Raw genomic sequence first — 15175 nt, 5'->3', positions numbered from 1 at the left:
CCTCCTTTCCCCACAATTTAGGACTCAGTCCAGGCATCCTTTTCTTTAGGAAGCTTCTCCTGTCCCCTGCTCCCATCCTCTTCTGTGCACCTCCAAGACAGCACTCATCACACTAGACTCTAGTTGTCCATGTGTGTCTTCTACACTGGCCTTTGAGCTCCCCCAAGATAAAGCTTGAATTTGATCAACTCTGTGACCTCAGAGCCCAGCACAAGGCCTGGTATAGAATGAATGCTCACTATGTATGGCTAGATTATTCATAACAGCTCCTGATCCAAATTTTGAAAAGAAGCTGTTGTCACGCATAGACTGTGCATTTCTCTACAGCTTTTACCTGAGAACAGGCCCTCACCCAGGCACCAATCACAGTGCCCATCTGTTCTGTCCAAAATAAGAAATCTGCATGCTCAGAACAGTTGAGAGACCTTATGTATTTATGCAAAAAAATAGGAAAGGATGCTAAAAGTATATGTTGGGGCTTCTAAAGAGCCTCAGGTAACAAGCAGGGAAACCTAGTGCCATGGTTTGAATATGTTCCCCAAAGTTCATGTGTTGGAAACTTAATCCCCAATGCAGCCATATTGGGAGCTGGGGCCTATGGATGGTGTTTGGGTCATGAGTTTTGGGTTTGGGTTTGGACCCTCATGAATGAATTAATGCCATCACCATGGGAGTGGGTTTGTTATCATGAGAGTGGGCTCCTCATAAAAGGACAAGTTCAGGCCAGGCGCAGCGGCTTGCGCCTATAATCCCAGCACTTGGGGAAGGCGAGGTGGGCAGATCACCTGAGGTCAGGAGTTCGAGACCAGCCTGGCCAACGTGGTAAAACCCCATTTCCACTAAAAATACAAAAATTGGCCGGATGTGGTGGTGGGCACCTGTAATCCTAGCTACTCAGGAGGCTGAGGCAGAAGAATCACTTGAACCCGGGAGGCAGAGGTTGCAGTGAGCTGAGAACACACCACTGGACTCAAGCTGGACAACAGAGCAAGGCTCTGTCTCAAAAAAAAAAAAAGGAAAAAAGAAAAAAAGGGACAAGTTCAGTCCCCTCTAGCTTTTTCTCTTGCCCTCTGTTTGCCCTTCCACCATGGGATGACAGAGCAAGAGGGGATTTACCAAATGCCAGCCTCTTGATCTTGGACTTCCTAGGCTCCAGAACTGCAAACCAATAAATTTTTGAACCAATAAGTTTTTCATTATAAATTACCTAGTCTGTAGTATCCTGTTATAGCAGCATAAAATGCACTAAGACACATGGGCTTTACCCTGGAGGCCAGAGGGAACCATGGAAGAATTTCTGACTTAAGAAAGTGACAGGATGTGAGCTGTACAATGTAAAGATTAACTTGCCAGCAAATACAGGATGCACCAGGGCAGACAAAGGCAGAAAAAATTGCTGTCCCACTTTCCTTCCTATTTTCCTCCAAAGGCAACATTCTTAAGATATCATACTAACTCTAGGCATCTTTCACACAGTATGCCTCTTATCTCTCAAACCTTGTGGCTTCTACCTTTTGCAAAACATCTAACTTCCCCACTACTAGAGAACCCAATATCTCAAGTCTTCTAGCAAAATGTCAAAAACGTATTCTCCCTTTTTCTCCAGCCTCATGTCTTACCCAAGCAGTTAATCTGCAGCTCCTTTGTCTGGGCACCATCCAGGATGGAAAGGAAGACGGGAAAAAGCTTCTCCCGGAAGTGTCCTGAAAGCATCTCAGCTGCCACGGGTGAGGAGTATAGCTTCCCATAAAGGTAACAGACAGAAGCTTGTATGCCCTCACTGGGGTATACTAAGCCTCTCAACAGATGCTCCATCAGGTTTCCTGTTCAGAAAACAACCAAGGAGCCAGGGGAAATTTCACAATGTCAACTGCTATATGAAACTCCAATCTATCATTCCTAATGGGGTAGTAATGGTAAGTCCCTATAATCCCCCACAATAAATGCTTTCTGCATACTTAATGTAAAGGGAAAACCAACTGGGCACAGTGGCTCACACCTGTAATCCCAGCACTTGGGAAGGCCAAGGCGGAAGGATCACCTGAGTTCAGGAGTTCGAAACCAGCCTGGCCAACAAGGCAAGACCCTGCATCTACTAAAAATACAAAAATTAGCCGGGCATGCTGGCAGGCGCCTGTAACCCCAGCTACTTGGGAAGCTGAGGCAGGAGAATCACTGGAACCCACGAGGCAGAGGTGGCAGTGAGCTGAGATCACACCACCGCACTCCAGCCTGGGCAACAGAGCGAGACTCCATTTCAAAAAAAAAAAAAGAAACAAAGCCAGGTGCAGTGGCTTATTCCTGTAATCTCAGCACTTTGGGAGGCCAAGGTGGGAGGATCACTTCAGGCCAGCAGTTTGAGACCAACCTGCTCTACCTAGTGAGACCTGGTCTCTAAAAAATAATAATAATTAGGCTGGGCACAGTGCCTCATGGCTGTAACCCCACCTCTTTGGGAGGCCGAGGTGGGCAGATCACTTGAAGTCAGGAGTTTGAGACCAGTCTGGCCAACACGGCGAAACCCCACTTCTACTAAAAATACAAAAATTAACCTGGCATGGTGGTGGACACCTATAATCCCAGCTACTCGGGAGGCTGAAGCAGGAAAATCACTTGAACCTGGGAGGCAGAGGTTACAGCGAGCCAAGATCATGCCACTGCACTCTAGCCTGGGGAACAGACTCTGTCTTAAAAAATAATAATAATTATTATTATTAATTTTTTAAACAAGGGGAAACCAACTTAAAGAGGTTATTTACCCTTTGGTAAATCCTCTGTGAGGTATTTATTTGCATTTCACTGATAGAAAAAAGTGCTTCTATATTCCAGAATTCCTCCTTCCATCCAAAACGAAGGTTCATAGTAGGTACTTAATTAATGTGTGTTAAAGAATGAACAGAGCCAGGCGTGGTGGCTCACACCTATAATCCCAGCACTCTGGAAGGAAGAGGCAGGCGAATCACGAGGTCAGGAGATCGAGACCATCCTGGCTAACATGGTGAAACCCCGTCTCTACTAAAAATACAAAAAATTAGCCAGGCGTGGTGGCAGGCACCCGTAGTCCCAGCTACTCAGGAGGCTGAGGCAGAAGAATGGCATGAACCCGGGAGGTGGAGCTTGCAGTGAGCCGAGATCACACCACTGCACTCCAGCCTGGGCGACAGAGCAAGACTCGTCTCAGAAAAAAAAGAATGAATGGAAGGCCGGGTGCGGTGGCTCATGCCTGTAATCCCAGCACTTTGGGAGGTTGTGGCTGGTGGATCACCTGAGGTCGGGAGATCGAGACCAGCCTGATCAACATGGAGAAACCCTGTCTGTACTGAAAATACAAAATTAGCCCGGCGTGGTGGCACATGCCTGTAATCCCAGCTACTCGGGAGGCTGAGACAGGAGAATCGCTTGAACCCAGGAGGTAGAGGTTGCAGAGAGTCGAGATTGCGCCATTGCACTCCAGCCTGGGCAACAAAAGAGAGACTCCGTCTCAAAAAAAAAAAAAAAAGAATGAATGGAAATAGTCCAAGAATAGAGTCAAGAAAATGACCTTTTTCAAATTGACCAACATACAGTACATTTTGCAGATGGGGAAACTGAAGACTAGAGCAGGAAAGTAATGACTTCCCAGGTGTACAGAGTAAATGGGGTACCCAGATGGCAGTATAATAAAAGCAGGTAAAAGGGTAGTGGCAGCTCCTCCCACAGGTCACTCACCGTGCTCCATTACAAGCTCATCTGCCAGAGCAGGAATGGCATCCACCAACTTGCCAAGAAGGGTCAGGGTGGCCAGGCTGCCTCGCATGGAGGGCATGTTACACAGCTACAGAAAGTGAATATGCCCCATTCTGTCAATTAGGATCAGGACAGATCTTCCACCAAAACTCATCTTGACCTACCCACACCAATGCCTGTATTGCATGTGTCTCTCACCACAGTCAGCAATCAGCTTTTTTAGCTTAGTGTCCAACTTCCCCATTGGACTGAGAACTCCTGGAGGAAAGGGACTGAGTCCTCTCAGAGTCCTCAGTACCTAGCTCAGTGCATGTTTGTTAAACTGAATTAACATTTGCATAGTTTGCCCCCATAGAACCAGAAGTTGGAGGACAAAAGTTTGAAATGTCATAAAGACAGAACACTGACTCAATGTGAAAAAAAAATTATTGTTATTATAGTTATTATAGCTACTATTACTAAACATTCTCTGTATACCAGGCACTATGCTTCATGCTTTACAGGGAGAGTCAATAATCCATATTTTACCTTTCCTTTTTTTTTTTGAGACGGAGTCTCGCTGTGTCTCCCAGGCTGGAGTGCAGTGGTGCGATCTCGGCTCACTGCAAGCTCCGCCTCCTGAGTTCATGCCATTCTCCCACCTCAGCCTCCAAGTAGCTGGGACTACAGGCGCCCACCACCTCGCCTGGCTAGTTTTTTTTTTCTTTTGTATTTTTAGTAGAGACGGGGTTTCACCATGTTAGCCAGGATGGTCTCAATCTCCTGACCTCGTGATCCACCTGCCTCGGCCTCCCAAAGTGCTAGGATTACAGGCTTGAGCCACCACGCCCGGCCATATATTTTACCTTTTCTATTGACTAGCTAGTCATACCACTTTTAGTAATATTCTTAACTCTGGTGGGAAATAATAATAGTAACAGCTTTATAGGGTTGTTGATAGGGCTGAATGAGATATTACGTATAAACCACCTAATACAATGCCTAGCCTATAGAAAGTGCTCAATAAATGTTAAGTGGCATCATCTCATCATAATGATAAGCACTGATATATATAATTATAAATTCAATTTGATATATTAATCACATGTAAAATAATTATGATATAATTGAAATATAATTTATAATGAAATGTTGCTCTTGATGGTGGTAACAAGATAAACATTTGTCTTCGTTCTGCAAATTAAATAAAAAGTTATTCTGGGCCGGGCGCAGTGGCTCAAGCCTGTAATCCCAGCACTTTGGGAGGCCGAGGCGGGCGGATCACGAAGTCAGGAGATCGAGACCATCCTGGCTAACCCGGTGAAACCCCGTCTCTACTAAAAAATACAAAAAATTAGCCGGGCGAGGTGGTGGGCGCCCGTAATCCCAGTTACTCGGGAGGCTGAGGCAGGAGAATGGCGTGAACCTAGGGAGGCAGAGCTTGCAGTGAGCTGAGATCCGGCCACTGAACTCCAGTCTGGACGACAGAGCAAGACTCCATCTCAAAAAAAAAAAAAAAAAAGTTATTCTGATATTATTCCTCAGTCTTAAATACAACACAAAAGCTGCTCTTTAATTGATTTTTTTTTTTTTTTTTTTTTTTGAGATGGAGTCTTGCTTTGTCACCCAGGCTGGGGTGCAGTGGTGTGATCTCAGCTCACTGCAAACTCTACCTCCTGGGTTCAATCAATTCCCCTGCCTCAGCCTCCCCAGTAACTGGGATTACAGGCATGCACCACCATGCCCAGCTAATTTTTTTTTTTTTTTTTTTTTTTTTGTATTTTTAGTAGAGATGGGGTTTCACCATATTGGCCAGGCTGATCGCGAACTCCTGACCTCAAGTGATCCACCCACCTCAGCCTCCCAAAGTGCTGGGATTATAGGCGTAAGCCATCACACCTGGCTAACTGATTTCTTTGACTACACTGAAGAAAGCAGATTAAATATACCATATCCACTCAATGCTTACCTCAGATAGAAGCAAACGCCTTCAGTACAAAGTAAGCTGATAGAAGCAAACGCCTTCAGTACAAAGTAAGCTGATAGAACCAAACACCTTCAGTACTAAGTAATGTATACAATTTAAAATAAAATAAAACCACCAAACCGAGACATAGAGAACATATTTCCTTGATAAATTCATCAAGGAAATCTGTATTATAATCAGGAAGTCACAGAAAATGGACCATGGGATGATTATGCCAGAAAGATGGCACTTCACTGCATGGAGGTAACATTTGGGAGACTGAAAGGGGAAAGAAGAAAGCTGTAAAGAACACTAGAGCAGGATCAGTGGACCCAGGCCTTAGCTCTGACTCTGCCACCAACTCAGTGACCTCAGGAAAGTTCCTTTTCCTCCCTGGACTTCAAGCTCTCATTTGTTCAAAGAAGGGTTGACCCAGCTCTGACATCTGAGGATTCTGAGACCTCAAGAACCCATAGCTATTTACCGACCTCTTTGTGGCACTCATCCAGCAGGCAACGGGTGGTCTCCTCCAGCTTCAGCTGCGTTGTGAGCTGAATAATGACTGAACAGACACAATAGTATTACTAATCAGGAGGCACCCCCAACCCAGACTCCACCTTCCGTGGCCCTTCTACTCAGTCAGTGCAGGTAGTAATTTGCATGGGCTAATTGGAATTATTCTTTTCTATTTCTTCCATTTAATTATGTGTGCACAGGCTGGGCACGGTGGCTCACACCTGTAATCCCAGCACTTTGGGAGGCTGAGGCAGCCGCATCACCTGAGATCAGGAGTTCGAGACCAGCCTGACCAACATGGAGAAATCCTGTCTCTACTAGAAATACGAAATTAGCCGGGCATGGAGGCGCATGCCTGTAATCCCAGCTACTCAGGAGGCTGAGGCAGGAGAATTGCTTGAATCCGGGAGGTGGAGGTTGCAGTGGGCTGAGATTGTGCCATTGCACTCCAGCATGGGCAACAAGAGAAAACTCCGTCTCAAAAATAAAAAAAACTGTGTGCACATCCAAACTAAAGGAGTTCTGGTTTCTTTGTTTTTTTCTTTTGATTTTGTTTTTGTTTTGTTTAGAGACAGGGTCATCGGGCTAAAGTGCAGTGGTGTGATCATAGCTCACTGCAGCCTTCAACTCTTGGGCTCAAGCAATCCTCCCACTCAGCCTCTTGAGTAGCTGGGACTACAGGTACATGCCACCACGCCTGGCTAAGTTTTTCATTTTTTTTTTAAGAGACAGAGTCTTGCTATGCTTTCCAGGGTAATCTCACATGCTTGGGCTTCAGCAATCCTCCTGCCTGTCTCCCAACGTGCTGGGATTATAGGTGTGAGTCATCATGCCTGGCCTTCTTTGTTTTGTATCAGTGGTTCTCAACTCAGGCTGCACATTAGACTCACCTAGGAAGCTTTAAAAAAAATACTAATGCCCGACCGGGCACTGTGGTTCACACCTGTAATCCCAGCACTTTGAAAGGCCGAGATGGGAGGATCACGAGGTCAGGAGATCGAGACCATCCTGGCTAACATGGTGAAACCCCATCTCTACTAAAAATACAAAAAAATTAGCCAGGTATGGTGGCGGGCGCCTGTAGTCCCAGCTACTCGGGAGCCTGAGGCAGGAGAATGATGTAACCCGGCAGGCGGAGCTTGTAGTGAGCCGAGATCGCGCCACTGCACTCCAGCTTGGGTGACACAGCAAGACTCCGTCTCAAAAAAAAAAAAAAACTAATGCCCAAGTCCCACCCCAGGCCAACTGAATGTCTAAGGGAGCCCAATATATTGTTTAATGTGAATATATATATATATATTGCTCCACATAAATATATTTCTATTTAAATATACTTAAATATATTTAAATATGTTTTATACTTAAAAATAGTTTTCTAAATATAAAATTCTAGTGTATTTCTAAAGTTCTCCAGGTAAGTCTATTGTGAAGCTAGGTTTGAAAACTGCTTTTTTTTTTTTTTTTTTTTTTTGAGACGGAGTCTCGCTCTGTCGCCTAAGCTGGAGTGCAGCAGTGGCCGGATCTCAGCTCACTGCAAGCTCCGCCTCCCGGGTTTACGCCATTCTCCAGCCTCAGCCTCCCGAGTAGCTGGGACTACAGGTGCCCGCCACCTCGCCTGGCTAGTTTTTTTGTTTTTTGTTTTTGAGATGGAGTCTTGCTCTGTCTCCCAGGCTGGAGTGCAGTGGCGCGATCTTGGCTCACTGCAAGCTCCGCCCCCGGGTTCACGTCATTCTCCTGCCTCAGCCTCCCGAGTAGCTGGGACTACAGGCATCCGCCACCACGCCCAGCTAATTTTTTGTATTTTTTTTTTCAGTAGAGATGGGGTTTCACCGTGTTAGCCAGGATGATCTCGATATCCTGGCCTCGTGATTTGCCCGCCTTGGCCTCCCAAAGTGCTCAGATTACAGGCGTGTTTTTTGTTTTTTGGTTTTTTTTTTTTTTGAGACGGAGTCTCGCTCTGTTGCCCAGGCTGGGGTGCAGTGGCCGGATCTCGGCTCACTGCAAGCTCCGCCTCCCGAGTTTACGCCATTCTCCTGCCTCGGCCTCCCGAGTAGCTGGGACTACAGGCACCTGCCACCATGCCCGGCTAATTTTTTGTACTTTTAGTAGAGACGGGGTTTCATCATGTTGGCCAGGCTGGTCTCCAACTCCTAACCTCAGGTGATCCACCTGCCTCGGCCTCCTAAAGTGCAGGGATTATAGGTGTGAGCCACTGCACCTGGCTGAAAACCGCTATTTTATATTATCTCTACTTTTTCCTTCCTCAGTTTGCTCCTTTACATATACTAAAAAAAAGAATTATAGGCAAGTTCCTGTGCCAATTATTACAACATTATCTCTCAGCTCCAAACCCACCCTTCTCTACACTCATTTGTGGTACTTCTGCTGGTGGCTTTGAGGAGAGATTCTGTAGGGTTGGAAAAGCTGCAAACTAAATTCAGCAACTGCTGTGGGAAGGTTCTGTCACTGCAGGGTCAAGAAGCATTCTAGGCTAACAGGACAGAAACAAGAAGCAGGCAGAAAGCAAACAGGAACCATGAGGAAGGAGCAAGTCCTTCTTGCCTGACGCTTAGTCTTCCTCTAGTGCTCTCCAACTGGGTGAAGTTTCTGAGGTCTGATGATGGTTCTGCAAGCTACACTAGTACCAACGAGAAGTGGATGGCTGTAGGATTGTAGCCCCACTCAAGGGTGGCCTAGAAGGAAAATGATGAAGGGAAATACCCTGGGTGGTCAGAACTTCAAGTGGTACATTGTCTGCATTAGCTAGACTGAGAGATGGTCAGAAGTACATACAGATCATATTGACTTATGAGCAGCTGCTAACTCTTTGGCTTGATGGTCACAGACTTGAGAAAGACACAATTGAAAGACTGGTGACTAGGCCAGGCATGGTGGCTTATGCCTGTAATCCCAGCACTTTGGGAGGCCAAGATGGGTGGATCATTAGGTCAGGAGGTCGAGACCATCCTGGCTAACACGGTGAAACCCTGTCTCTACTAAAAATACAAAAAAAATTAGCCAGGCATGATGGCGGGCACCTGTAGTCCCAGCTACTTGGGAGGCTGAGGCAGAAGAATGGCATGAACTTGCGAGGCGGAGCTTGCAGTAAGCCAAGATCGTGCCACTGCACTCCAGCCTGGGCAACAGAGCGAGACTCCATCTCAAAAAAAAAAAAAATTAGTCAGGCATGGTGGCGCACATCTGTAATCCCAGCTACTCTGGAGGCTGAGGCAGGAGAATCACTTGAACCTGGGAGGCAGAGGCTGTAGGGAGCCAAGATTGCGCCACTACACTCCAGCCTGGGCAACAGAGTGAGGCTCTGTCTCAAAAAAGAGAAAAAAAGGAAAGATTGGTGACAATGAGGCCTGGAGAAGAAGACGGGCCTTTCAGAGGGAGCATAAAGTGGGAAGATATTTGTCTCTTGTGTGAATGCTCTCTAAAGAACTTCTATTATAGAAGAGATTCTCAATAACCAGGTAGTCAAAATGGCACATTTTGTGAATGTTAATCCACCTCTTTCCCTAGCCATCAAGTACTTATTCAGTGGATGCAAGTACAAGGTGGCTATGGTGGCAGAGCTGGAGGCTATGCACTGGGCTCAACAACATGGACTTTCCCTTGTCAAGGCTAAATTGATTACTGCCACGACTGAGTGCCTAACCTGCCAAAAGCAGAGACCAACACTAAGACTCCAGCATGGCACCATTCCTGAAGGCACCAGCCAATTATATGGTGTCACATGGATTACACTATACTCCTTCCATCATGGAGAGGCAAAGATTTGTCCTCACTGGAATAAACATGTATTCTGAATATGGACTTGCCTTCCCAAACCATAACACTTCTGCCAAAAACACATCTGTAAGCTTATAGAATGGCTTATTCAATATCATGGTATTCTGCACAACATCACCTGGATCAAGGAACTCATTTCACAAGAGAAGCGAGGCAATGGGCTCATGCCCATAAAATTCACTGCTCTTTTCCCATACTCTATCACCTGGAATCACCTGACCTAACAGAATGTGGAATGGCCTATGAAGACTCAGTTATTCCACCACCTGAAAGACACCACTCTGAAAGGATATGGTTCTATCTTACATGTGGTATATATTTTGATGCGGTGATCAACATTAGGTGCTGTCTTACCCACAGTAGAATACATGGGTCAGGGAATCAAGGGGTAAAGTGGGAGTCATTTCCCTATTACACTTACTAACCCACTTGCAGAATTTTTGTATACTATAATAGCTCACTAGGGCTTCCATAATAAAATACCACAGACCTGATGGCTTAAACAACAGAAATTTATTTTCTCACAGTTCTTGAGGTTGAAAACCCAAGATCAAAGTGTCAGCAGATTTGGTTTCTTCTGAGGCCTCTCTTTCTAGCTTGTAGATGGTTACCTTCTCACTGTGCCCTCACATGGTCTTTGCTTGGTGTATACACACCCCTGGTGTCTGTGTGTGTTCAAATTTCCTCTTCTTATAAGGATACTAGTCAGATTGGATTAGGGTCCATCCTAATTGCCTCATTTTAGCTTAATCACCTCTTTAAAGGCCCTGTCACCAAATACACTCACATTGAGAGGTTCTGAGAGTTAGGGCTTCAACATATAAATTTGCCGGGGGCGGGGGGTACATATAAATTCAGCCCACAATATATCCTATCCTGCAACTTTGGGCTCTGCTAAAGATCTTAGTTCCTAAGGAAAGAATGCTTCCATGAAAGGTCACACAATGGTTTCATTGAATTAGAAGTTGTGACTATCATCTGGCCATTTTGAGTGCCTCGTGTCATTCAACCAATAGGAAAATAAGGAATTATTCTACTACCTGGAATGATTGATCCCAATATCCAGGGGAAACTCAGTTGCCACTAACAATAATGGCAAGGAGGACTATGTCTGGAACCAGGTATTCTCCGGGGCTCTTCTTACTAGTCTCATATTCAATAGTAAAAGTTAATGAAAAACATCAGCAACCAAAAAAAAGGAAGAGCCACTAAAGATTCAGACCTTTTGGAAGAAGAAGAGGTAAGAACAACCCCTAGACCAGCCAAAGCCCGTGCACCGCTGCATCCCGCGCACAGCGCCTACAACCCGCCACCGTCGCTGCTACCACCATGCCCAAGAGAAAGGCTGAAGGGGACGCTAAATGAGATAACGCCAAGGTGAAGGACGAACCACAAAGACCGCAAGGTTGTCTGCAAAATCTGCTTCTCCAAAGCCAGAGCTCAAGCCTAAAAAGGCCCCTGCAAAGAAGAGAGAGAAGGTACCCAAAGGGAAAAAGGGAAAAGCGGATGCTGGCAAGGAGGGGAAAAACCCTGCAGAAAATGGAGATGCCAAAACAGACCAGGCACAGAAAGCTGAAGGTGCTGGAGATGCCAACTGAAGTGTGTGCATTTTTGATAACTGTGTACTTCTGGTGACTATACAGTTTGAAATACTATTTTTTATCAAGTTTTATAAAAATGCAGAATTTTTTTAAGGTATGTTGTCAGCACACAGAACACTGCACGGTTATATTTTTGGGGAAGAGGCATATGTCACTAATAGAAAGTCTGCAAAGCTGGATTGATGTGGGGAAAACATCTTTCCCTTCTAGTTTTGAGAGACTTCCTCTTGGCTCCCAGGAGGAGGGATTCCCTGACTTTGACACACATGGCCACCTAGGCACAAAAGCCTTGTGGTATGGAAAAACAAATTCATTTTTATGTCCTCTTCTCCCTTTCCACCTTTCAGCATAGACTTAACTCCCTTAAGACCCAGACATCTGTTGGGACCTGACCCCTAGTCATTGGCTACCAGTGTGTCAGACAATCTGGACTTTCCAGTGATGCCACTGAGATGGCACCTGTCAAAAGAGCAGTGGCTCCATTTTTAGATTGTGGATCTTCAGATAAATTCTGCCATTTTCATTTCACTTCCTGAAAGCCAGGGTTGGCTTGTGAAAAGTTGTTAAACAACATGTTAAATGTGAAATGTCAACCCTCACTCTAAACTTTCCCTGTTCAAAGCATCAGATGAAGACTTCATTGGGTTTTATAGTGGCTTTCTGATTTTTGGTAGTCCATTGAAGAAGGGAGTTTGAAAGTTGTTGTATACTGTTAATGACTGTCTGCCCATGTCCTGCCTGAAATACCATGACTGTTTATGGAAAGTATCTTTAATAAAGCTGGATACAGTTTGGCTTGGGAAAAAAAAAAGATTCAGGCCTTTCAGGAATGAAGGTGTGAGACACCCTACCAGGTAAAAACCCTGACCAGTTGAGACCCTGGTTGAGGGCAAAGGATACATAGAACAAACCCATTAAGAAGGAAATGATAAATATCAACTATATCCTTGTGACCAGTTATGAAAATGAAGATTGTAATATATTTCTGTATATTAACTATTTTCTTCTCTCTCCTTTTTTCCTTATTGTTTGAACAAGTTTTGGTGGAGGTTAGCTTTACAATTTAGTCTTTAGGTAACAGAATATTCATATAGGACTGTGATTGAATTTAAAAATAAATTATCAACCCCCTTATGTTGTGGACAAATTGACAATGGCTTAGTCTGTATGAAGTATATGAATGAAGGACAGTTACATCTTGTTAGGTAAAAACCAAGTTGTTTTTGTTCTATGGGAGTTCAAATATGTGGAGAAGGGTATCTGGACACCAAGTAGCCAAAGGAATGGACCAAACCAGTTATTACACTATTGTCTTTGAGCTCCAAAACCCACCCTCTACTTTGCCTTAGAATACTAAGACTAGACTCTGCAGATCACATTTTTGCTTTGCTAGCTGAACCCCATTAAGTTCTGCCAATAATGAGCACTAGAAAGAGATGGTGAGGCTGTAGGAAGAAGGGAGTTGCCCTTCCTCTTAGTTTCCTATGGGTTTCCTGTCTGTTTCCCATTCATATAAGTCTTCCCATTCATATAAGTATCTCCTTAACCCTTTTTTTTTTTTTAAGAGACAATCTTGCTATGTTGCCCATGTTGGACTTGAACTCCTAAGCTCAAGTGATCCTCTCAACTCAATCTCCTGAGTAGCCAGGACTACAGACCTACACAATTAAGGTGCCTGGCACCTTAGCACTTCTTTATCCTGGCAGTGGCAGTGCCACTCTATGACAGTAGCTGAATCCAGCCTGCAGTTTTTCCAGAACCAGCTTTATTGCATCTCTCCTCCTCCAGAGACAACAGTATTATCTAGTCAGTGCCACTCAGAGGTCTGAGTTTCATTAAGTAGGCCCTTCCTCAAAACTTCTAAGTTTTAACCATTTCAGCCTCTTTCCTTTGTTTCCCCAGCCCCAGTGGGGGAGTTGTTTTCTATAATTGCTATCTCCATGAAAATTTGGTGGTTCTCTTTTTCTTCAGTTACCTACTTAACCAACATTATTTTTTCAATTGAAATGGGGTCTCACTGTATCACCCCAGGCTGGAGTGCAGTGGTGCGATCTCAGCTCACTGCAACCTCCACCTCCCGGGTTCAAGTGATTCTCCTGCCTCAGCCTCCCAAGTAGCTGGGATTACAGGTGCCCACCACCACGCCTGGCCTTTTTTTTTTTTTTTTTTTTTTTTTTTTTTTTTTTTAATTTTTGGTAGAGATGGGGTTTCACCATGTTGGCCAGGCTGGTCTCGAACTCCTGCCTTCCAGTGATCCACTGGCCTAAGCTTCCCGAAGTGCTGGGATTACGGGCATGAGCCACTGCACCCAGCCTACTTAACCATTCTTTAAAGATTTTCTATTCAAATAATTGGTGTAGCTTCTATTTCCTAACTGGATCCTAACTAGTACAATTCCCACTCTCTCTGCAAGAATCCTCGCTTATCAGGGCTCTTACCTTCTTTCTCTACAAACCCTTTATAGGTAAACCCATGCACTTTGACAATTTTTGGTTTTTTTTTTTTTTTTTTTTTTTTTTTTTTAGAGAAGGGGGTCTCACTTTGTCATCCAGGCTAGAGTGCAGTGGGCCAATCATAGCTCACTGTCACCTCAAACTCCTGGACTCAAGGGATCCTCCCACCTCAGCCTCTCAAGTAGCTGGGACTACAGGCCTGTGGTAACACGCTCTGTCCACTTCAACAGTTTTAACCACCACCTGTGTGCATACAACTCTCAACGAACCAATATGAGATGTAATAAAAAAGAGTTTTGTATGTGCCTTCGTAACATCACTCATCAACTCTAGTTATTTACCTGTCAGTCAATCTCTTCTCCAGATTGTAAGCTCCTAGAAGACAGGGACCATGTCTTACCTATCTATGTATCTGTAGTGCCTGATCCAGTATCTAGCACAGAGTAGATACCCAAGGAAAAAATGTAAGGCCAGGAATGGTGACTCACGCCTATAATCCCAGCACTTTGGGAGGCCAAGGCGGGAGGACAGTTTGAGAATAGCCGTTTGAGATCAGCCTGGTCAATATGGTAAGTCCCCGTCTCAACGAAAAGAAATTTTTTTAGCCAGTCATGGTAGTGCACACCTGTAGTCCCAGCTACTTGGGAGGCTGAGGCGGGAAGATTGCTTGAACCCAGGAGTTCAAGGCTGCAGTCAGCTATGATTATACCACTGCACTCCAGCCTGGGCGACAGAATGAGGCCCTCTCTCAACAGAAAAAAAAAAAAAAAAAAAAAAAAAAAGATAGAAAAAGAAAAAGAGAGAAAGAAAGAAAGAAATATTGGGCTGGGTGCAGTGGCTCACACCTGTAATCCCAGCACTTGAGGCTGAGGCAGGCAGATCACCTGAGTCTGGGAGCTCGAGACCAGCCTGGCCAGCATGATGAAACTCTGTCTCTACTCAAAATACAAAAATTAGCTGGGCGTGGTGGCAGATGCCTGTAATCCCAGCTACTCGGGAAGCTGAGACAGGAGAATCGCTTGAACCTGCGAGGCAGAGGTTGCAGTGAGCTGAGATCACATCACTGCACTCCAGCCTGGGCAACAGAGCAAGACTCCATCTAAAAAAAAAAAAAAGTAAAAAACAAATATTGAGGCTGG

At 44.9% G+C, this 15175-nt stretch overlaps 1 protein-coding gene and 1 long non-coding RNA gene across 9 annotated transcripts in view; one reads left to right on the top strand and one right to left on the bottom strand.

The window, feature by feature from the left end:
• The window catches only part of LOC139358742 (uncharacterized), a 29917-nt gene extending 28232 nt beyond the window's left edge, over window positions 1–1685 (top strand). The window contains exon 4 of the long non-coding RNA XR_011614176.1: window positions 1607–1685. This is a non-coding gene — a long non-coding RNA (uncharacterized lncRNA). The remainder of the gene's footprint in view (window positions 1–1606) is intronic.
• Window positions 1–15175, bottom strand: part of LOC105464366 (meiotic double-stranded break formation protein 1) — a 102845-nt gene that overhangs the window by 80851 nt on the left and 6819 nt on the right. For 7 of the 8 annotated variants that reach the window (XR_011614172.1, XR_011614173.1, XR_011614174.1 and 4 more), the window contains exons 4-6: window positions 6160–6233; window positions 3709–3814; window positions 1620–1823 (exon numbers count right to left, since the gene is read on the bottom strand). Coding sequence is in view for 5 of the 8 variants with exons in the window: in XM_071080656.1 (XP_070936757.1) it covers window positions 1620–1823; window positions 3709–3814; window positions 6160–6233 (384 nt within the window). In the remaining 3 variants the exon portion in view is untranslated. The remainder of the gene's footprint in view (window positions 1–1619; window positions 1824–3708; window positions 3815–6159; window positions 6234–15175) is intronic. The other variant, XM_071080655.1, reaches the window with a different exon arrangement.

This window comes from Macaca nemestrina, chromosome 15 (genome assembly GCF_043159975.1).
Source record: "Macaca nemestrina isolate mMacNem1 chromosome 15, mMacNem.hap1, whole genome shotgun sequence".
NCBI lineage: Eukaryota > Metazoa > Chordata > Mammalia > Primates > Cercopithecidae > Macaca > Macaca nemestrina.
Note: the sequence above shows the minus strand (reverse complement) of the source record. Positions and strands in the feature narration are given on the sequence as shown.